The sequence below is a fragment of the Mercenaria mercenaria genome, chromosome 14 (genome assembly GCF_021730395.1).
Source record: "Mercenaria mercenaria strain notata chromosome 14, MADL_Memer_1, whole genome shotgun sequence".
Classification (NCBI taxonomy): Eukaryota; Metazoa; Mollusca; class Bivalvia; order Venerida; family Veneridae; genus Mercenaria; species Mercenaria mercenaria.
Window position 1 is genome coordinate 30113329 of NC_069374.1, and position 24874 is coordinate 30138202.

General features: G+C 34.5%; 1 protein-coding gene across 1 annotated transcript in view; it reads right to left on the reverse strand.

Moving 5' to 3' along the window:
• Positions 1-24874, reverse strand: part of LOC123543237 (uncharacterized) — a 76769-nt gene continuing 51895 nt past the window's right edge. The window contains exon 10 of the mRNA XM_053523151.1: positions 1-1331. Within this exon, the coding sequence (XP_053379126.1) occupies positions 443-1331 (889 nt within the window). The 3' untranslated portion in view covers positions 1-442. The remainder of the gene's footprint in view (positions 1332-24874) is intronic.

Consider the following 24874-nt stretch of genomic DNA (forward strand, 5'->3'; position numbering starts at 1 on the left):
CATTTTTTAAACAGTTTTTATTTCAAATACATAAAGCATAAGATAAGCAGCAATGCAATGTATTCAGTTGATTTTTGTGAAATTTAAAGAACACAAACCCATACACACTTTATGTTGCTAGATGATAGAATACAAGTAAATATACAGTCATAAAAAGTTTCATCAGTCTATATTGTGTTACATTTTATTTATGCAAAAATGTTTTCCATAGAAGCCCACTGGAGGCCAATAATGACAAAAACATCAAGCGTTGTCTGGACTGTCTAAATTATCTACGGACACAATTTCAATCAAAGTGTTCTTTTCAAAATGATATAATCTCCCGGAGCGGAGTCAGTTCAGATACTTTGTTTCTATGTCATCTTCATATTACAATTTCAAAATATTTAAATAGTGGATTTCTTGGTTCTACAACTCCATATTTTAGGATTCTTGAACAAACTCATTCTAAGTATATTTGTTTGACCTCGCCCCAAGAATCATATAGGACCAACCTGGCTTTTACTTTATCAAATACAATTCTTTGATGCGGAAAAGTGTATTTGAATTCGTTCCTTTTCAGTGGTATATCAGAAAGAATCTCCATGTCAGTGTTCACCTGTAGAATTCTTCGGTCATCCAAATCCTGTATCCCTACTACAAATACACTGTCCTCACTGGCAGCACATATACACTGTGGTTTAAAGCCTTCCACCTGCATATACTTCATTTGCTTCTTTTTCGGGTCGTCACAAATAATACTGTCGTTTTCAGGATGAATATACAAGTACTTCTGCATCACACATGGAACCACTACAGGGAAGTCGTTCAGGTCTTCATATAAGTCTAAATACAATTTCACCCGTTTCTTAACATTTAAATTTGTGTCCAACATAACAATTGCACTAGCGTAATCACCAAAGGTTATGTATATCCGATTCATGAAGAAACAAAGTTTCGCTATCAAGCTATCTCGGTGTGCATTACTATTTGATTTAATGTTCTGAACGGTTCCGTCTGTAATTCTGTACAACGTTACCTCGCCATTAGCATCAATCACAACATCTCCACTGTCTGTACAGCAGATATCACAGTAATCATCCTCCGGATAATAGGATATGTCAGTATTGTACTTACGGATATACTGAAAGTCGGAACTAAAATGGTGTATTTCCAAACTGAAATCACCATCATCATCATCATCATCATCATCATATTCACATTGTAAGAATAGGAATGATCCGTCTGGGTGTTGACAGAAACGGCTATTAAAATTACGATTAAGACTGCCAATTTCGTTGGTAGTTGTTGTTCTTACTCTGGTAAATGCTGTTGTGAACTGATTTCTTTCGCTGCAAAATGAAAAAAGATCTAAATCTAGATATATGGATTATTCACATAAAGATATATACATGTTTCTCTTATAAGATATCCGGACTAGGTAACATCGTTTTATTGTACAAATCGGAAGAATTACTATTTATTACTTATCAGGTAAAATTTAAATTGATACGGATAAATATGATTCTACAACAGTATTTAAGGTATATTACAACGGTTTGTTAACTTTAAAGTTATTCCTGGATAGTTGTTTCCCATTTGATAAATGAATTTAGATATATTGTCTTCTTCAAATCATCACGGGAACATTACCAACGCCTTTGCATTTTTGTGTTCTACATACTAAGCCAACCAGTTGCGTGTTTAATTTAGAAATAAAATAAAACTTGACGTCTTAATTGCTCTACCGGTTATGGAATACTGTTAGGGCCATATATGCATTTGTCTTCCACTTACTTACAAACATTCTCGCATACCAGAGGTCTACCGTGGTTCCCCGGATGAACGTCCCGGGATTTTGACGAACATCTGATGGATGAGAATGACTTACAAACAGATAGATGGCATTTACATCCGATACGTTACACTTAGTAAACAGCAATGGCGTGACTTAAGTTGGTGTTAGCTCGAGAAAATCTCTATTTGCGCGAGGGTGAGCACGTGTGCCAATATAGCAACCATGTAAGACACACAGTTGTTATCAAATTGCTTGTTTATTATATACCTTGTACAATATGACATCCTGATTGTGGAACACGACCGTACAATATGAGATCTCGATGGTACAATACGACATCTCGACGGTACAATACGACCTGACAACTGTACAACAAGGCATGGCAACACGGTACAGTGCACTATATCAATCTACTTCAGACAGGGTTCTGGATGTAGTGTCTTTTACGGTGGCTTGTTTTTTTATGCGGTGTCTTAGTTTCCTATCGTTTCCTGATGTCACCTCATCGTCTTGATATGTAAAGTCGCATCATCTACGAATTGACCACATGATGCGGTAAAAGACTACAGTACCAGAGGTACTTATCGAAATCTAATCTATTTGGCGGAACCACACAACAAAAGGAGGATCAATACGAAACTTTGTACTGTCAGAGTGTCGTACGTCCTAGAACTAAATACTACATTTCATCTATGAGCGTAAAGTAACATCGTGGCATCAAGCCAAACTGCCGTTCTCTTGAAAATTACCGACGAGTTTTTATCCTGCCGTTGTATTGGCAGTCGTAGTTGAGAGTTTGCATATAGTCACAAGTGACATCAATTACTTTCAAACTAAATACGTGATTATATTACTTATATAATAAAACTAAAATTACAGTGTTTTAATAATTCTTAATAGTTAAAGCCCAAATGCAGTATGTCGCCACATGAAAAATGTGCATTGAATTTCCCGAAGATGCCTTTTAATGCGACGTTTGAACGTCTGCTATTTAACAGCATCGTATGTTTACGACTTTGTCGTTTCAGATATCTATTTCTTCAATAGTATTCTGCTTTGTATCACATAATTATATATAACTGTGGCTATGTAGTTACATCTGGATATAAAATACATTTGGCTGCGGAGGCAATACATTGCGAATAATAACAACATGAGTTTCATGAAATGCTGGTAGAAATTTTAAATGATCATAATGCCTTTGTTTAATATGTAAATGTCTAATTTTGTGTTATGAAAATAAATGTAGTAATTCCCGTTCTGTCGAATTTTCAACATTAGTGTTCTCATATTTTTTGTCAAAGGTTTGAATATTGACTAACATAGTAGAAAGTAGTATTGAATCCATTGTTCTGAATAACCTCCCTTTACGACGCGTTATTGTATCAGTTCATGTGTAGTAATGAACGTATTTTGGAAATGAGCCACGCCATGAGAAAATCAACATAGTGGGTTTGCGACCAGCATGGATCTAGACTAGCCTGTGCATCCGCACAGTCTGGTCAGGATCCATGCTGTTCGCTTTCAAAGCCTATTGCAGTTAGAGAAACCGTTAGCGAACAGCATGGATCCTGACCAGACTGCGCGGATACGCAGGCTGGTCTGGATCCATGATGGTCGCAAACCTACTATGTTGGTTTTCTCATGGTATGGCTCAAATATGTAATTATGCGTAACATTTATTTGGACAGTTGCTCAGTCTGTAATTAGTAACATGAAATTAAAAGCCTTATGAAACTTTAAAATAACTCCTATGTCACTTTGTTTATTGCTTAGAACATGCCTTGCTTCAGATGTTACACTATATGCCAAATACACAATGGATTCAATAACGCTGTCTTTGATAATTGTATTAATGATTAGCATTTTTATGTTCATAGCATAAAAAGTCGCAGCCAAGTTATAAAGAAATGCATTTTAAACCTTTAACCAATAATGTTTAAAACATAAAACTTGAAAACGTTTGTTCTACATAAACAGACCTGATGTTAATTACAAAAATATTTACCTTTTTGGAAGTTTAAATGCTGCGTGTTTATCTGAAATATAAAAGTAGAGATGAAACACTTATTAGTTGTATTTTCTAAAACACATTTCGAGATATGAAACATTTACCGGTACAATATTGACTAAGATCCTCTGACAACAGCATTTTATTCTGCGCAGAAAAAAAAATTAAACAAGAGGGTCATGATGACCCTATATCGCTCACCTGTTATATATGCTACATGCAGGTCTGTGCCATGTGGTTCCAGAAGATTTTATATTTACTAGTATGTATGTCTATGTGACCCCGGATTCAAACTTGGCCTAGAAATCATCAAGATAAACATTCTGACCAAGTTTCATGAAGATACGGTTATAAATGAGGCCTCTAGTTTGTTAACAAACTTTCCCTTTGATTTAAGCGAGTGACCTTGTTTTTAAATCCACATCACCCAGATTCAAACTTGGACTTGGAATCATCAAGATGAAAACTCTAACCAAGTTTAATTAAGATAGGATAATAAATTTTGCCTCTATAGTGTTAAAAAGCTTTTCCTTTGACTTGAGAGGTGACCTAGCTTTTGACCCCACATAAACCAGTTTCAAACAATTTGGCCTAGGAATCATCAAGATAAACATTCCTACCAAGTTTCATGAAAATAGGGTCATAAATAAGGTCTCTTTAGTGTTTCTTTTTTTGACCGGGTGACCTAGTTTTTGACCTCACTTGACCCAGTTTTAAATTTTTCATCGAAAATCATCGCGATAAACATTCTGACCAAGTTTCATGAAGATAGGGTCAAAAATGTGTTATCAAGCTTTTCCTTTGATTTGACCTGGTGACCTAGTGCTTGACCCCACATGACCTAGAGATCATCAGTGTAAACATTCTGTGCACTTTTGTAGCAAATCAAAGCATAAATAAAACCTCTATATGGATGAAAGGGCCTACATAGAAAGGTTTGCCCTTTCAGGGACAGTAACTCCAGTACCCATGATAAAATCTAGTCGGTTTTCGTAAGGTACTGAGCTCTTATTGTGGTTTAAGTTGTGAGTAACTGTAGTTCAATTCAAATGAAAAATGTCCCTTTTATCGTGTTTACACTTTTTCTCTTCGTTTCTATTGATGGAAACATTGTAACCAGTCAAGTGTTTATCGTCCAAGAGGCCATGTTGAAGTTTGAAAAGATAGGAGATATGGTGTTACAAAAAGAAATACAATGCATCTTATATAGGGTCAATCAAACGAAAACTCACTTCCAGATATTAGGGATAGTTAAGCTGTGTGCTGGCTATTTAACTTTAGATTTTGTTTTATCAGTAAACAAGGTATTATTTTTTTTTCTTTGTTACTAAAGTAATACGGATCATTCATTTACTAACCCATCAAATGGATACTATGCATACTGAACAAGTGGCAATTTATTCAACAGTCCAGTCACATTATCTCTATTTTTCTTAAAAATTATTGCAGAGACGCTCCTCCAATATTTATCTAAACGGTGAGAAGTAAGTGACCAAACGTTGGTTACCATTGCCATAAAAACTCTTTATTGAAAAGCCAGTCTCTAGTCGGTCTTGAACCCAAAACAATCCGCTTTAGAACATGAGCACTAGTTTGGCAAGCGGATAAGAAGGATGTATGAGTATAACATACATATCATAGTCCAGCGAGGGTAATACGGGATACTGACATCCTGAGAAAAGTTCCAATGTGCTGGTCGGGGTATAATTATTTTTCAAAGGTCTGACAATTTGACATATCACCCACACCGTTTTATTTCTTCGACAGTCATATCCTAAGATATTTATCAACCGCACAATCTTCAAGAGTAACGTCGTTTGTTTTTTGTGTATAATTAATTCAACAGAAAGAACTCGTTAGTTTTAGACAGGACCTGTTGTTTTGAAAAATGTTTATAAGCGACTGAATCGACTAGTCATCTCATATGAACGGTAATCGATAGAGGGTTTCAAAGTCGGTCAAAAGAATTATATATTTAATATACGATATAATGTATAATAATATTTATATATTCAAAACAAATCACTGTTTCAAAGTTTACATAAAACATTTACTTGAAGTACAACGAAATGTGATATATACCTCCATACACATCTGAGGACGGTTCTTGTTTGATTTTAACTACACGCCTTTTCGGTAGTGTGAAGACCGCCTCGAGTATTGGATGCTTTGATGTATCTACGATGTATTCATTCAGCTTATCAGGGACGCACGTGATGATAATATTCAACTTGCCGTCCTTCACCGCCGGGTAGAGCATGTCAAACTTCCGCAGCCATTTCTGAACGACAGCCATTTCGAATGTGTACTTTCCTCCAAGATCCTCGATCACAACAACACAAGTTACACCAAATCGAATGTATCTTAAGTCACCCGGTTCGGTCAGTATGAGATAATGGCCTTCTTGATATGACGACAGTAGCGATAAGGCAAGCGTTGTTTTACCACTACCACGTGGACCGGAAATCACAATAACTTTCTTGGACCGGAAGAGCTCTAACGCGTCTTCTTTAAGGTTCTTGTCCACCAGTTGCATTTTGTGATGTTTGCAATATGCTATAGATTGTACTGTAATAATAAACAAGCAGATCCTTTACAGTTTTTATGCCATAAATATTTAGAGTTACAAGATAGCTAAGTAAAGAACTCAAAATTGTGTGCATTTAACTGTAGATCCAGTTTAAAAAATAATCGACAACAAAAGGTTTTTGGCAAAGTTAGGAAATGATAGCAACACCACTTGATCTAAAACATAACTGCAAATAGCCTAAACGCAGAAAAATGCGGATATACATATAGGCAAAATGTGATACAAAGATCGCAGTTAACACGGGTATGTAGATTGAAAGGACATCAACTATCACAAAATAAACCTAAACATGTTTCCTTTACGTCTGACTAATGCAATATTCTGGCAAATATTATATGTTTAACATATAGTATGACATGACTTACTATAGATATCACACAGTCAAACACAGATGATAATTTTATTGGCACAAACATAAATACAGTTTATGCTATAATTAAAGTGTCAATATTATTGATAGCAACAATAACTGTATCAATTAATGATAACTAAATAGGTCTGGCAGAAATAAAATATGTTTACTTGAAAAATAAATCCCGAGCGTTGTTTGATTCAATTATGAAACTTATTGATCATTGATATTGACCTTACTAAATGACATTTATTGTGTATTAAGAGAAAATTTTACCCAACAAGTTTCTGTAATGTGGATCTGTTCCGACTTGGTACATTGCACTTTCACCTAAAATAGAAATTGCTACATGTATACGTGCCAATACAATATTCTTCAGTTTTTAATTTTGTATTTATAAAAGCTAGTATATTTATAAATCTTCCCAGAGAAAGTATTGTAAAAATATGAAATAAGTAAAACAATATACACAACCAATAGAGAGAATAAGAGAACACGACTACTAACCTATATGCGAAATTAGAAATGCCCTGCGAACATGTCGCGAACATGCTGTGAGGCTGTGAACAAGCCGCGAGCATACCTATTCGCAGGAAGGCCAATGATCGCGGCATGATCACGAGAAGAACTTAGAAGATTATAATCTTTTGGTAAAATGTTAATGAAGAGCTTTAATAAGAGCAGGTAATTGCAGATCAAATATTTTTTATTTATTTATTTTATTTCAGTCTCATCCATTTACATAAATTGTAAAAACATATAAACATTAAAAATCATACAATGTAAATGGCCACTCTCTAAGAGTAACAGGAGACTATAGATAATTACTCATATGAGATTATTACATATATATTATACAAATACAACAATTAGTATGTTGTATAAGGTCATAAGAGGCGCTTCCTGCCAACTGACTAAGTACGGATGAGTGGACAAATGAGAGGGTGGACAGGAATGAGTGAGTGAGTGAAAGTGGGTGGGTGAGTGAGTGAGTGAGACAGCAGATTGATGGGTGCATGAGTGAATGAATGAATGCTGCATGTGTGTCTAAGTGTGTGGGCGGATGAATGAACAAGAGCTGTCCGTAAGACAGCGCGTTCGACTTTTCTCAGTGCGTGACTCTGAATTAGAGCTTTGCCAGTAAAAAGGACATAACTCTGTCAAAATTCAGATCAGAGATATGAGAATTGTGTCTCCTGGTGTAGACTTTGATAGTAAATAACTATTTTGAGTTTCAAGTCAAAAGCTTTAATAGTAACAGAGATATTTGACCTTATCAAAAATTTAACACAAAAATCTACGGTAAGAAGGGACATAATTCTGTCAAAGTTCAAATCAGAGTTATGGGGATTGTTTCATTATCTGTAAGGTCACAGTATGAGTTTGATAAGTTAATTACAACCATATATTTTGGACATGTTTACAGGGAAATCTGTAAGAATTACATCTACAGTTTTCATAAGTGAATGTGCACTGATTCTTAGAGGTTGACGGGAATTTAATATATTCTTATTTGTGGTAAGTCAGAAAATTTATGTTTAATATCTATACTCATATACAGTCAAACCTGTGTTAAAGACCAACTCTGAACAGAAACCACCTAGCTCTAAAGACCAAATGTTTTGTTTCCGATTTTAACATTTACAGTGTATTTTAACCTGTAAAATAAAGACCACCTCCCAATAAAGACCACATTTTGGCTCTCCCAAGGGTAGTCTTTGTAGACAGGTTTGATTGTATCTGAATAAACAGAAGGAATTATGAAAACGAAATAGATGTTTTAAACTTTTACAGAGCTGAATCAGATTAATATCTAAAAAGAAATATAAACCTGATTATGACAATTTCTAAGCTTCTTAAGTTTGATTATTAACACGTATAACTATGGCAGATTTGTAGTTACAACCAAAAATTTTGTCCAAGAAAAGACTTATGTAACATGAGTAATCTCTATATTACCCCTATTCACAAAGCATGAATCTTTCTTGTATACTTTTGGAATATCATAGAATTCATTTTTTTTCCGGACGAACGATTAACTTGAAGTTCTCGTTGAACCGTAAATAAGACAAAAGGTTAAAAATAAGTTAACAGCGGCACTTCCTTCGTTCATTTCAACATATATATGCTGATTGATTCCTTTATTTAATTTGTTAAAACGTTTTACAATGAATTTTATGCAGGCAAAGTGTATTTTTCCGTATTTTTATTTTTTAATATTCTCTTCGAAGTTCACTGAAATGTTATTGTAAAATACATGAATGCTCGGATAGATGCTCACTTGTCCGCAATTCACACGTTGCGGTATATCTGCGGTGTGTTCTATTAAGGCTTAACACCACTAAATCCAGCTCTTCTTTATTTCATATAAAATCCACTTACTTCATGACGGTTTTTCGACATTTTCTAGCATATCAGATTTTCAGAGACTTATATTCCCAAAGCGTCGAATAAGCAATGTAAAGAAAAAAACATTGGGAAGAAATGAATACAGGCACTGAGACACTGTCGTTGAATTTACAATTAACAGTTAAAATTCAAACATATTTTATCATTAAAATTCAAAATGTGAAAAAGTTCAGACATTGACAAGTTCAGACATTGTTACAGCCTCAGTGCTCAACTTTACTCAGTAATTTATATCCCTTATTCCTATTAATTTATTCATTTATGCACTTTTACTGTGAATGTTATTTTGCAGTGATGTTTTTTTTTTTCAGCTAGTTCGCGGCATGTTCGCAGCAACTAGTTCGCGGGATGATCGCAGCAACTTGTTTGCGGTAAGTTCACAACTACTTATTCGCGGGAAATTCGCGGCAACTTGTTTGCATGTGAAAAGTGAACACCAAGCGAACATCCCGCGAACATTACACCAGTTGTATCAAAAGTGTTCGCCTGATATTCGCTGCATGATCGCAACAAGTGTTCGCAGCAAACTATTATATTTCCGTAAGGGTGACATCCAACAACATATTTTGTTTCCAAAGTTATAACCAGAATACAAAATGACCATCGAACTAACCGATCCCATTTCACCCTAATAAAACTAACCGACCCATTTTCACCCTTACTTAACTAACCTATCCCAAAGCACCTTAACTGAACTTACCTCTCCTGTTTCACTATTATTGATCTAACCGATCCTGTCTCACCATAACTGAACTAACCGATCCTGTTTCATCCGTATTAAACTAACCGATCCCATTTCACCCTTAATGGACTTATATCTTATGAAGATAAATCGAAAAACGTGAATTACCTTTAACAAGATCAACAGGAGAGTCTTCTGTTGTTGGTTTGTACACAATGATTGGGTTTTCTATCAAGTCATGGCTAAAATGTTTCTTACATTCGTCTAAAATGGACTGGTCTGTTATTATGATGACGTCAAATAACTCGTCTTCGTCATCTACTGACACTGATGACTTGATACTATCTAAGATAGCATTCATGGATTTAGCTTTGTCATCGTCGAATTGGTTCTTTCCAAAGGGATGGAGAAATACAACTAGGTCGACATCTTCAGCACCAATGTGACGCCAGTCAGGAGGAGTTGAAACTAGCACACATCTATCTTCGTCATAGTCACGACTGTCGATAACAGAAAGTGCTGTCTGCAGGTAAAGGCCTTTTCCATACCCAGAAACCACCACTAGGTGATGTTCTTCAAGTTCACTGGTAATTCTTGCAGCTTCTGGAGGGCTTTGGAAGTCGCTTTCTAATTCATTTTTTATGAGAGACCAAAAACTGCCTAAAAGGGTTATACACTTTATAACATTATAACAAAACTGACATTTGTAGAGAATAAGAAACCTCTAGAGTAATTATAGCATTAACTACAGTAAGATGCATCTACCATGTATTTATGTGTCCAGTGTCAGTATTATCTCAAACGTTAGTAACACTTGGCAATCTCAAATGGCAGCTAGGATCAAGAATTATATTTAAATCCAATTTAGAAATTGAAATATATATTTTGCGTCAGTTTTAAAGCTATGGATGAGAGATCATATCAGTTTAAAAGGATAAAGATACGTAAAAGTTTTTATATCATTTGTACCTTTAAGAAATCTGCTAACTGTTATAGATCCACTATGCAAATACTGTGCAAATACATAATTGTTTGATTTTACCCTGTTAAAAAAATCAAACCAACCTCTCATATTTTCAAGAATATGATCCACAGTTTTGAAGCGTTTAGTGATTTTACCACCAGCTCGTGTGCGTTTCACAGTTGTTTTCTTCAAAGTCTTCCTCGTTTCCATTGTATCTTCTTGGATTTCATCTATCCTATCTTTAAGGTGTTCTATTTCGTCTTTTAGTTTGCTAATTTCGGCCATATACCATTGTCTTAGAACATCCCCTAGATCTACCAAGACACTGTTTGCAGCAGCCTCGATATCTTGTTTAATTTTGTCCGCGTAACCTTGGCCTTTCGCAGACAGAGCAAGTTGAACGATGATTGACTGCAGTTGTTGATACATATTTACGAACTCCGTTTCTGTTATTTGGCATGTACCTGAGATATGCTGCAAATTGTTTCGGATACCTCTTATAACATTTATAATTGTTACTTCCGTCGATTGAAGTTGTTGTTTGAACATTTCCGTTAATATAAGAGATAATAACGTTAAATCCCACGTATTGATGTCTGTCTGACCTTGACCTTGAGGAGGGAATAACATATTAGTCTGGTCCTGCCTTAATAATTTCTTTGATTTAAGTTTCATTATGTCTTTCTTCCGAAAGAGTAGGTATGCATCTAGTGTAGTGTACGGTGATGGTAGATTTGGATCTGCTGCGGCATGTTTCAGGAATAATTCACGCAGTGGACCTGGACATATGTTAACCAAAATGGTCACTAAACGATAATACTTGTCGTTCATCTTAATCTGAAGCAAAGAAAACGGTTAACTGTTTTTCATGATATTTGTAACAACATGTAACAATTCTGAATAAAATGACCCGTACCTTAATTAATAAAATGTATCCTTATTAGCATTAAATGCAACCAAGCTAATTAATAGCAGATTTTGTTTTACTGAGACAGACCTTGACAGGTTACGAATTGTGCAACAACCTAACATTCCTCGCACTGGCAGCGGAATTCTATTAGTACACATAATACATATTGAATGTACTCATCATCCCAAAAGACCAGAAAAGTGGTAGGATATTCTGTATTAAATAGCAGTCTTGTTTATTTATTATAAAATTTTCTTATTCATTGCAAAATGTGTAAATAGAAAAGGAGCGCAATATTCTTCCGCTGAAGAACGCGTGCATATTTCCCGATGCAAAGATAATAACCTTTTTATTACATGCGCATCTACACGTATAGATATTATTTAAATATCATAAATATGTTCAATAGCCTGAATAGGATTGACAATACTGAACTAAAAAGAAACAAATAGTGCAACAACACACACTGAATTACGTCACGCACCCGGTATGAAATTCAGGCGTCATTGTATGGAAAAATATTGACGTTTCCGGTACCAGTGTAACTTAACGGGGAATAAAAACGAGTATGTAATAATAGTGTTTATTACATACTCGTTTCTACTCCCCGTTAAGTTACACTTGTACCGGAAACGTCAATATTTTTCCATACACTGACGCCTGAATTTCATATCGGGTGCGTGACGTAATTCAGTGTCTGTTGTTGCACTATTTTTTTCTATTTAGTTCAGTATTGTCAATCCTATTCAGGCTATTGAACAAATTCATGATATTTACATTATTTTTATACGTGTAGATGCGTATGTAATAAAAAGGTTATTATCTTTGTATCGGGAAATATGCACTCGTTCTTCAGCGGAAGAATATTGCGCTCCTAAAGTCGCGCAATATTTACACTGAAGAACTCGTGCATATTTCCCGATACAAAGCTAATAACCTATAATTATCTGATAATTAAGAGTCATATCAACTCATCAATCTAACTATTTAAAGGTCTCGATCTTCCTGCAAGTTAGATCTGATAGACTATTCAAATAATCGGATTTCCATGCAATATGGCTTGGATTTTGGTAAAACTATTTTTCTTTAGAATAAATGTTTCGACAAATTATGAAGATGAGACCATGAGGTTTGTTTCTAGAATATCTTTAAATATAAGAAATCGAGAAATGCAAAATTGCACCTACTGAGAGGTATCCGGTACATTAACGAAATCGAAAATAGGGTATTTTTAAGGAAACATGCTGAAAATAACCACATAAAAGGTTTCGACAAGTAAGATGGGATCAACGACTTCACATCTGTGGTATTAGATATTTGCTTTATTCAAGAAAACTTAGCCTTACGTTTTTTAGAAAAAAAAATCAAACAACACCAAATGATAGGAAGAAAGAGTTGTTTTACATGAAAACTGAACAGCATGTAAAATATGTATATCATTCTACGAAACAAGTGTCAGTATACTGAAATAAACATTGAATTCCGGAGAAGGACTGCCTAAAGGGACCCTACTTCCGGACAGTCAAACGCCTTTAAACACTCACCATTTTTAAAGTACTGTTACATATGTTCGTTTGGATGCATTTGCAATATGCTGATATTTCACCCAACTAGATGGAAAACAGTTTTCAGCAATTGTTTATTCTTATTTCTTTACAGACAGACAGACAGACAGATAGACAGATAGATAGATAGATAGATAACTTTATTTCACCCAGTGTATTTATACAATACTACATGAGGATATGCAAATAAGTTTGAGTAAAGCCAAATCTAGTTCCGGTAGCAACCTGCAAAAAAAGAGTATAATCACTTGATAACAAATACATGTACATGTGTTCATAATAGACCTTTATCACGCACACGGACATGGAAATGTAAATGTAAACGTACTCTGTACTTCAGTCAAATTTGGGTTTTTTTCTCAAACATGTTTTAGGTATCATGGTAACTTGTTGTACTTAGTGTGTATTGAGAGTATGTATAATCATAATTATAGCGCATTTTCTTTTAAATTCTGTAGAGGTAAAGTTTAACCCTGCAAAGCTGCATGCTGTATATGCTTACAGAAAAGCACAGATCTTTGACGTATTTGTAATTGTTTGGGAAAGCGTGGGTGTTCTAAAATAATTAAAAGATACACAAGGAATTGAAAAAGAAAGGAATATGAATAGAAATTACAAAAATAACTGACGGTGTATCAAGGGAGGTTAAAGGGTCTGGGTGTGTTTGGGAGAATACTAAAATATAAGAAGAACATAAAACTTATTTATTTGTTGTCTCATGATTTGGTGGTCAGGGTGTAAGATCAGTGGGATTGAGGTAAAAGGATATTTAGAAACAATATCAGCCATAACACGGCCTGTAAACCCCGGATCTACATACTTTTGATGGCTAGCAACGTAGTGGAGGAAATTGCTAATAAATGATACTTCCGAGGAGGCTCTTAGTAGTAAAAAAGACTACTTTCTGTAACAGTTTGGAACCTTATTTCAATTAAACGTGCAATGACTGTAACTTACATTTATGAAGATTGATTTTCAGAGGTTTACTGTTTAACGTTAGCGCTTTTGAGAGTAGCGATTTAGGTCCTGTTCAAAACGAAAGTTAAGTTTTGCAATATATTCCGTTCTGGTTTGTACAACATTAGTATTTCACAGAAATGGTACCTATTTATTTGAAAAGCTTACATTTTTACAAAATAAATAATGTGGTTCACTGTTTGTTCTTACTTGTCATTTTTACACTTTTGAGATGAGGCCATTGCCACTTGTACATGCATAAAGAGTTGGAGCATAATTTATGAGATATTTACCCTTTAACAAGATAAATCCTGAAGAAATGATTCTTTTTTTTATAGTGACTGTAGTAAAAAGGCATTGAGGAGGTTCACCTAAACATTTAATCAATGCTATTACAAAATATGAGGTTTAATGATTATAGGGAAATTTAGAAGGTGGCCAACTTTGACCCGAGAGCAAAGAGCAACACCGACACCGACGTCGGCGTGAGTTCAATATAGACATCCTTATTCGCTTAAATTGATTGAACTCAATTACTGTAAATAACAAAGAGATGTTCCACAAAACTTTGATTATAGGTAGATTTCCATATATGGGGTAGATGCAGCATATTTCAACTTGTTTGTTACTGAAAATAGAAACAAAGGTTTTCGGTCATTAACTAAAGTTTGGAATGATATATTGTCACTAAACTTGAGAAATAGCATGGTTATTAAAAACCGCTTGTGATTGCATTACAGCTGCTTGGTTCAAATTCCTGTATCTAAATTAATAGATAATGTTCTGCCATAAACTATACTTATTTGAGTAAAGAAAACTATCCATGGGCTATTTGAGTTGAGGTCAGAATTGTTTTACCCATACAAAGAAACGGCTACCGTCCAATGAATTTAGTTCAGAATGTATTTTCTGTCACTACGATGAAATTTGTTTTAATTGCGTTGTTTGCTGATAGAATGGCAAAATGATTCTTATAAATTTACAAAATTAAAAAAAAAAAAGTTATCAAATGGCAGACAGTAAATAAAATTACAGGTATTAAACTGAACATTTTTTTATTATTAGGTGTATACATAAATATAAATAAAATCTGGAAAGTAGATCCCTCGGAAGCACCGAAAACAAGGCAAACAGGGAAAATTGCAGACTCGGTTTTCTAAAGTCTTCGCCAGTATTCTCCTTGGAGACAAGATTTATTCGCAGCAGAGGATAACACTGCAAAGAAATATAAAGATATGTTGTGCCTTGATAATTTGGCGAAAACTTTTAAATATCTTAAATATAAAACAAATCCCTGAGGTTACGTGTTTCAATTTTTGTGTTTTGAGAAATTCCCCAGACTTTGACCATAGTACATAGTACGAATACATTGTCCGTGTCCGTTATAAAGGTCTAATTAGACTCCACACCGCTGCCCGAAAGAGGTTTTTAAAAATTAAATCGGAAAATTGTTTCGCTACTCTTCGTGGTATCCCAAACCAAAATGGCAAGCTTAATTAAGCTTGCATTAAGATCGCGGCAAGATTGCAGTTGCGATCTTAACAAGCGTGCAGCAAGATTGCGATTGGAACCATCGTAACCATAATTTAAGCTTGTGCAAACTAATTCGCGCGCTTTCTGCAACCTATTTAAGATCTTGCAAGCTTGTAAGGTTGCGCATGCTTGCGATTGGAACCCTAGTGATTTTAATTGCGACCTTGCAAGTTTGCACAATCGTAATAAGATTGCAAGCTTGCGCAATCTTGCAACCTTACACAATTATAACAAGATTGCAAGCTTGCGCAATCTTGAAAGCTTACGTACACTTGTTAAAGTGTAGAAAAACATTTGCTAGTCTCGCTCAACCTTGTAATCATACCATGGTTGCGCAAGCTTGCAAACTACACAATATTCCTATACTTTATTTAGGTTTGTGAGACAGTTTTAATAATGTTAGAGTCTAAATATTTAATTATATACTTCCTTTAATTTGACAAACTGCACAATTTATAAAACTTTCGCACTTTCATAAAACAATATTTGTAGTGATCAGGAGATAAAGACTTAACAATCAGGGACAACATTTTTCAAAACAACGTATTTTGACATAAAAAGTTTAATATTTGGTTTGATATTACCTCCCTTTTATGTGTATCAGTGAACTAAAAGAGTTTTAAAAAGGTTACAGGATCGCAAGCTAGTCGCAATCTTAAATAGTATTAAGATCGTAGGATGCCCGCTGCAAGCTTGCAAAGCAAGACTGTCCGCAAACTTAATTTCTATCGCAAGCTTAGTCGCAATCTTAAATAGTATTAAGATCGCAGGAATGTCGCTGCAAGCTTGCAAAGAAAAACTTCTCCGCAAATTTAATTTCTATGCGAGCATCCGCAAGCATCCGCAAAATGTTATTTCATGGCTGCAATCTTTTTAAGATTGCAACTTAAGCTTGCGCAAGCTTATGGCAAACTTCTCACAAGCTTGCCGCATGTTTGTATTTTGGTTTGGTATAAAAGTAGCTAAATGCATTTCCCATTTCTACAAGACGCTGTCTTCAGGCAATCTTTTGAATTTCAAATATCTTCCATTTAATCATTTCATTTACAGTATTAGGTTGATGTCTGTTTCTATTATTCGAACGGAGTTATCAGGTGCTTTTTATTCCTATATTATTTCACAAATTCAATGACACTGCAACTTATGCCAGTATTACCAAGTAATGAGATCCAAACAACTAAAAAGGCATAAAAACTTACTTTGCGGCATTCACTACGCTTCATACATTTTAAAATCATTTTCCCCCCACAGTATTGTATATATTGTTTCATTTAGCGTGTTTAGATTACGATGCAAGTGTAACTTAATGAGTAACTTTTTTGACTGCAAAACCTGATTAAGTATTATATTTGGTAAATCGTTTGCAGATTATTAAAATTTCCTTTCTTTATTTGCGTGTCTGAATCATGAAATGATATCTCAATATGTCAGCCTGACATAGCCTTCAGTGCTATACTTAGATTTTTAATTTTAAGTACAGTCAAACTTGCTTGAGAGACCACAAAACTCAATGACTCAGATAATAATCCTACCTTGCATTTATCCATTCATCTGTATGTCACAGCTTAGTGAAAAGTCATTTCAATGTAATGTTAATCTTCATGGTAGATACTGAATAGTTTTTCTTATTTTTATATATGATATATTATATGGTTCGAATAACATTATATCTAAATTTCAGATTAAATAGTGGATCTGAATTTATTTTATTAGACTTACATCATTTTCTGATATCATACAATATGCATGTATCAATTTTCCGTCATTGAAAGAAGTTATTCTCGCAATAACTATCAATAGCTTGATAGGTAGGACTATCTGCAGGAGCGGCTACATGGAAATAAAAACATTAAAACAACATGATCAAAATGATCAATTCAAGATCTTTTGGTCTTGCATATTATATATAAGCAACAAACATGACTTTTTCAATTGCTTTTCATAATTTAAAATTTGGGTACTATCTCTATAATAATGAGACCACTTGCATTAAGATATCTGAAATGCACGCACCAACTGAAGTATGATACTGAAATATCTCACAATATATCCCACATAATTATAACGTCGTGTCGTGTTTTTACGCTGTTGTCATATAACATACCTATTCGAAAATGAAAATTGAAGACATATTAAAATTTTGTCGCACCCCATATAATTCGCTTCGGATATAGCTTCCCGGGGAGTTGTATTCGGCACACGTTTTCGTATATAGCTCCTTGGGACAGAGGAGCTGTATAAGACAAACCCGAATATGACTCCTTATACATGGAAAAAACTAAAATACTATAACAGTACTGTTCGAGTAATAAAAACATGAATATTTGGCAGAGTGTCATTTTGATATACGATTTTCCACACCACTTGGGAGACAGGTAGGGATTTATAAATTTTATTTCTCGTGGCATTCATACGTATGAGCTAGAGAGCGAGAGTGCGTACCGTAACACAGTCCCGAAAACGGATATAGTTAGACCAAGAATCGCCAACTTGTACAAGAAAATAATAACTGGCAATTTAAGTTAGAAACATGGGCTTAAAATTTTGTATCTGGTCTAGCAAATATGACCACGAGTCCAAATACATACTTGATCATACTGTGACAGGCTCTCATCTTCTGTACTATGTGACAGAATTATCAAATTCAGAACAAATGTTAATTAGGTGTACCTGAAGATTTTAGTTTTTTTTTTTTGTCGGACTTGACGAAATAAGGTAGTTGCCCCAAAGTTCCAAGATTGTCCAGAAATATTGACAAGCTAATTTTAGAACTAGTTATGACTCTTGCATCAGAATTAGGACATCATGTTTGAAATATTTGACACTTATCTGGTCTTTAAAAATGCGACATAACGAAATGTCCTAAATAAGCCACGTGGTCCATGTTGCATAAAACACCCGAGGAGCTATAATTATACGGAACAAAGCTACAGCTGTTCCGTTTATAGCTCCAGTTTAAGCAAGGGAGTTATATCCGAAAAAAGCTATATCGGATATGACACATATTACTAAACCTAGATTAGACACTACCGGAAAGTCTGGTAATTCATACAGCTGAGGCAAACTGAAAGACGGAGACTAAAGATAATGGTCCGAGAGCTCACGGACTTTTATTGCAACAATTGAGGCCAAAAGAAGTTTATACATTTTTGGAAACAATATTTCATATCCTCCATGAAAACCTATTTCTTAAGTGTCAAAGCCGTGCCCATCTATATTTTGTTCACTTATGTTTGTGACAGGGGAGGTAAAACTCACTTGTAAAAAATATTAGGGGGTAGGGTAAAGTTTACGTCTACCAGTTTTTTCACCGATTAATTACAGTAACCATCTGATTGTCAGTACATGTTTATATGTCCAACAATGACAGCAATAAGAAATTCATCGAAAAGGACTGAAGGGCAAACTAGATATTTAAAGTCAAAGGTCAGGTTTATGTAAAAATCACAAAACTTGGCATATTTGAAATTTATTCTTTTTCTTAAAAATAGTTTGTTGGCTACGCCACTCGTGAAAATATCAGTTTTTGATGCTCACTTGTGAAATAAAATTGATATTTCACTGAAACAAACAAATATCCTCTATTTATTCCCATGTATTACTGGAAAAGACCGAATATGCCAAAATTTATTGAACTGTTGAATTCTGAAAATGTTCGCATAATACGAAAGTTAGGGAATTTTGTGAACAAAGCTTTTGCTTTAAGAAAAGAAAGGTTATACCCAGCTGCTGTCAATGAAAATAATGTTAATATTTCTTAATATTAGATACTCTCTTTTGTTACAGACGTATGTATTTCGTTCTGTAGTCTGGTTAGATAAATAAATGATTTAATCAATTTAGTAAAGGAACATATGTGCTATATGTACGCCTAGACACGGTATACTATAATATTCTAACCTCTCATTTATAGTCATTTTAATTGGTATTTTCTTAACGCAAACTGCCATAAGAATCCTAGTTTAATTCTTTCTCTGCAGTGTATTTTGTTTAACGTAATAATACCATAAAACTATAATTTACAGTTTATTTGATATGTTGATCTTGTGTTTCGTTTCGGCAAGATCAACATTCATATGGTGTACATATTGTGTACATATTGTGTACATATGATGTAAATATAATTGAAGTTATATATATATGTGTGTTTGTATAAGCATACAGGATATAACATATCTGTTGATTGAATGCTACTATATTTACCCACATAGTATAAAACAATAATATAACATATGTATTAGTCAAAGGCTAATACATATATCCACCTTTTACAAAACAATTATATATGTAAAATGACAAAATTCTGTAACATGTGTAATATTCAAAATGTGACACTAGTAAATTCTGTTAAGCACTGAGTTATATTACTTTAATGAAATCATTATTTTTGTATCATCATGTGTTCTTTTAAATGATTAATATGTTTGTAATTGATATGCAATGTATTGTATACCTTCTCCGATTAACTATATCATTGTATGCTTTGGTTAAACACTGTCCTGCCATGTATTATGTTTTGTTTGTCCTCATGGGCCATTTGGCTAATGGAACTTTGAAAAATAAAACTTATCAAACGTATCAAAACTTATCATGACTGACCAGTCAGAATGCACAGACGTTACTTTATTCCCATGTATACACGTACCTCATTCCCAGTAAGTTCACTGTACCTTTTTGAATTGGTTGTCTCTGACCAACTATCACGGCGTGCGTTCTATTTCGATATGATACTGGATAAAATTGCACCCGTGTATCCGTCGGAGTTTGTAGCATAGAAATGGGTTGATTAAAACATATATTGCATGAAATCAACAGAGGAGGTGTTACCTCATTTATTTTTCATAGAGAAATATACGATCCTTTTATAACATGTACGTAAATAATTTTTATTTGCACGACTTGGGAAAATAATTGCGGCCGTAACGGAAGGGGCGAAAAATTCGTACCTGTTTCCCTAAAATACGAACATATGCACTTCAATTTGATTTAATTTTACCTGGGGTTTGTGAGTTACATATCATTAAAGGGTAATAATACATTCGAAAGAAACATTATTTTAAACAAGTTCGCCTTTTAATCGCCGGTAGATTCTCGGTGATTTCGTCCCGAAATATTTACGTACCGGCGTACGATTTCTTCTCGGATAATTATAGAATAACGGGCCTCGGAAGACTGCAATAAAACATTGAGACAATTCAAAGTTTTCAGTATTTGCATTTTTAACAATAAAATTCGTAAAATGCATAGAATGCAACCAAAAAGAATAATCAAACTCGGTTTGATTGATACGGTTCATGAGAGATAATGAAATGTGCAATACCTCTTACACCCACATCACCGGCTTAAGCGGAACTCTATGATACCAAAGGACCAGAAAATATGACAACACTTTAACATGCATGTGAGGCATATAACAACAATCTACAGCTGCAAAAAAAATGAATGAATGCAACCAGAAGATCATGGTGTGTGCTGATATTAAAATTGAATTAAAACACTTTAATTTCATTGTAAATATTATTTTATGGTTGCTTTTAGTTTAAGAACTATTTTGAAGTGTCTTTATCTATGTAATTTATGTATAATATATAATATGCTTTTACCAAGATGAGTTCTCATTTGAAAAAAAAATCACCTGTCAAGGTCACACAGGCCTGAACATGGAAACCCGTTTCTGATCAATAACTTGAGAACCACTTGACCCAGAATGTTGAAACTTCATACTAGGATGATTGGACATCTAGAGTAGATGACCCTTATTGATTGTTGAATCACTTGATCAATAGTTCAGGTCAGAGGGACCAGAACATCGAAAACAGTAACCAATAACTTTACCATCATTTGAACCAGAACTTTCAATCGCGATGATAGGAATTGCAGAGTAGATGACCCGTAATGTTTCTGGGTTCACTTGACTTAAGGGAAAGGTCACAAAGACCCTGAAGTTGGAAAACACTTTCTGATTAAAAACTTGAGAATCACAACCCAGAATGTTGAAACTTCATAGGATGATTGGACATGCAGATTGGATGATCCCTGTTGGTTTTTGGCTCGCTCGATTAAAGGTCAAGGTCTCAGGGGCCTGAACATGGAAAATGGCCGGTTTACTTGAGGACCACTTGTCTCAGAATCTTGAAAATTCATAGGGTGATTGGACATGCCAAGTAGATGATCTCTATTGCAGCCAACCATTAGTGTCTCTTTGTCTTTCGCTCGTATCCTCTATTGACTCCTTGCCTATTACAACTATGCATTTGAGGAGTCATGTGCATCTTCTAGTTCGAAAATTAATTGCCCTCCTTCGAAGGAGGAGGGGTATATTGTTGTTTGTTGATGGATGTCTGTAGACCAATCGGTTTCTGGATGATAACTGGAGAACGCTTGGGCCTAGGGTCATGAATGTTCCGTCAAAATTCAAATCGAGTTAGGGGGTTTTTTCTTTTGGGGAAGACTGTGTGGAAATAAGTATTTCATTTCAAGTAAAAAAGCTTTGAAAAACAGAAAAAAGACTTTACAGAATTTTTAAAAACCAAAAAAAATTAAATGAAAGGGCATAATTCTTCAAATTTCAAATCAGATTTATGGGAAGACTTTGATTGTAAACAACTATTTTGAGTTTCAAGTAAAAAGCTTTAATAGTAACAGAGATATTTGACTTTATCAAAACCTTTAACCAAAATTTCTAAGTTAAAAAGGGGCATAATTTGTCAAAATTCAAAGCACAGTTATGGGGATTGATTCTCCTGGTTTAGACTTTGATAGTAAATAACCATTTTAAGTTTCAAGTCAACAGCTTTGATAGTAACAGAGATATTTGACTTTATCAAAAACTTTAACCAAAGGCGCCGCTGGCGCCGACACCGGGGCGAGTGCAATAGCTCTACTTTTTCTTCGAAAAGTCGAGCTAAAAATCAATCTCCTGCTACAGGTGGCCTGGTGGTCGAGTGGTAATATGCTTGAGAAGTTGAGAGTCAATCCAGAGGTCTGGGGTTCAAATCCAAGTTCAGCCACTAGAAATATCTGAGTATACACTGATACTGAGCCAAGTAATAAGGAAAATATTTCAAATGCAGTACTGAAGTCATGACATTTGTGTTGGCATTTAGATTTGATAGGTAATGCGGTGCTAGGTAAAAAATGCCTCAGCCATTTTAGCCTTGCAAATATTTTCTTCAAAAAACATCAAAATTTAAACAAAGCAACATGCTGATAGAACACTGAAAGATCTGTATCACTGTTTAATTACTCACAGTGACCAGTAAATCATTTTTAATTAATGACACAAAGTTCTATACTTATATCATGACTTACAAATACAGCAAAACCTGCTTTAGTAGTCACCTCTACTAAGCAGCTGACCTGTCTTAAGCAGCCAGTGTCTCATTTCCCAAAATGGTCATTCATTCTATAAATAACCTGCATTAAGCAGCCACATTTTCCCTTGCCTGGCTGCTTAAGACAGGTTTTACTGGATATTACTATGTAAAAATATGGTGGGTCGGGTACATGTAGTGTCGGCTTAAGTGTAGTTAGAAGTGATTTCCTTTCAGACCGAGTTTTCAAAATTTCCGAAGCCCTGTATATGAGTATAAGTGAAGTTCAGCAAAGTAGATATTAATGAAACTTTTCACATTTCTAAATTTACCTATTTTCAATCTTATGGCAAAATAAAATGTAGAGGTCCCTGTGCTTAGTATTTCACAATTCACAAAATATCAGTTGGAGTCCTTACATCTCTGCTCATTTTATGCTATTATTTTGAATTATAATATTTTACACCAAATCAATCTATATTCAGTACCAATCTTAAAGAAAGACAGTACTTAGCCTGACTGTTGAACACTAAATACACGGGATATATAAGACTCAGTTATGCTACCCATATAACAGCAAAGAGGCATAATTCTATGTTTTCCAAACAAATGAAAAGCAACATAAGCTTACTCTCAATAACTGGAATTCCATGAAGTCCTGATAATTCCTGATAATTCGTAGATGACAAATAAAATTCGAGCAAAAATATACAGCCTGCATATTATGTGATTAATACCGTGAAATTAAAGGTTACCCATGTCATCAATACAAACAGAATCTGCTGTATCATTTCTTCCCAACTAGATACCTAGACAAGTTTAAACTATTGCCCATGCTCAATGCTATGTTCATGCTCCAGCGAGATCAAAATTGTTTAGTAAACACAAGTGAGGAACCATCATAAAACTTAACAGGAATACAATCTTGCGACACTGTGTTTTAACAGACAGGAAGTACAAACATCCAAATGATTCCAATGAAAAGACGAGTAAATTCCGACCAATTTTACAGACACAGAAACCTAAGGACAGGAAAGAAATGACACTGCGAGTGATTAATCACTCTTGTTGGTAGTTACAGGCCTGTAAATAAAACTAGTACCTGTCCAAGCATAGACTGTCCATGCTTCTGATGACCCAGAACAGCTTGATCATCATGCCTGTCTTGACTGTGATCACCAGGTGGGATAATCTGGTGCTGTTTTTGATGCTCCTCCAGTAAATCCGCATCAACAGGTTTATGTTTATCTTGTAAACTCTTCATGATATCATCCGCTATATTGAAATTCTGAAATAGTGCAATGTGCCCTTTTTCAAAAATACTTAATAGTATTGTTCTTTATTTTATGCTGACTGATAAAATACAATTATCAGTGAGATATTTTCTGTTCTTAAGGGAGACAATTTTGATATTTTCATTCAGACTCTGCTTTTGTGAAAATACTGAATTGTCTCCCTTATCGGCAACAATATATTTCATTATCTTGCCTTCTACAAGTTTCTTGCATTTCTACTGGTCACCACAAGTCACAAGCAGACAGGATATTTATTCCATATCCTGCTAGTAATTTTCCGATATGAATTTTAATTAAAACAAAATGGCTATCGCATCGCTGGTGTAATTGAATCAAGTCAGATTATTAGCTCCAGCTACAGTAAATTTAGTTTTTTCTTGCTGTTTTCATTTTCCTACTTAGTTTAGGCTTGTGACGTTAGCTGTAACAAGCGGAAATAAAAGAACAATAACTCTTTATGGGAGACACAGCTGCTGAAATCTCAATGAATCTTTGTCAGCTTCCTCAGACTAAAAA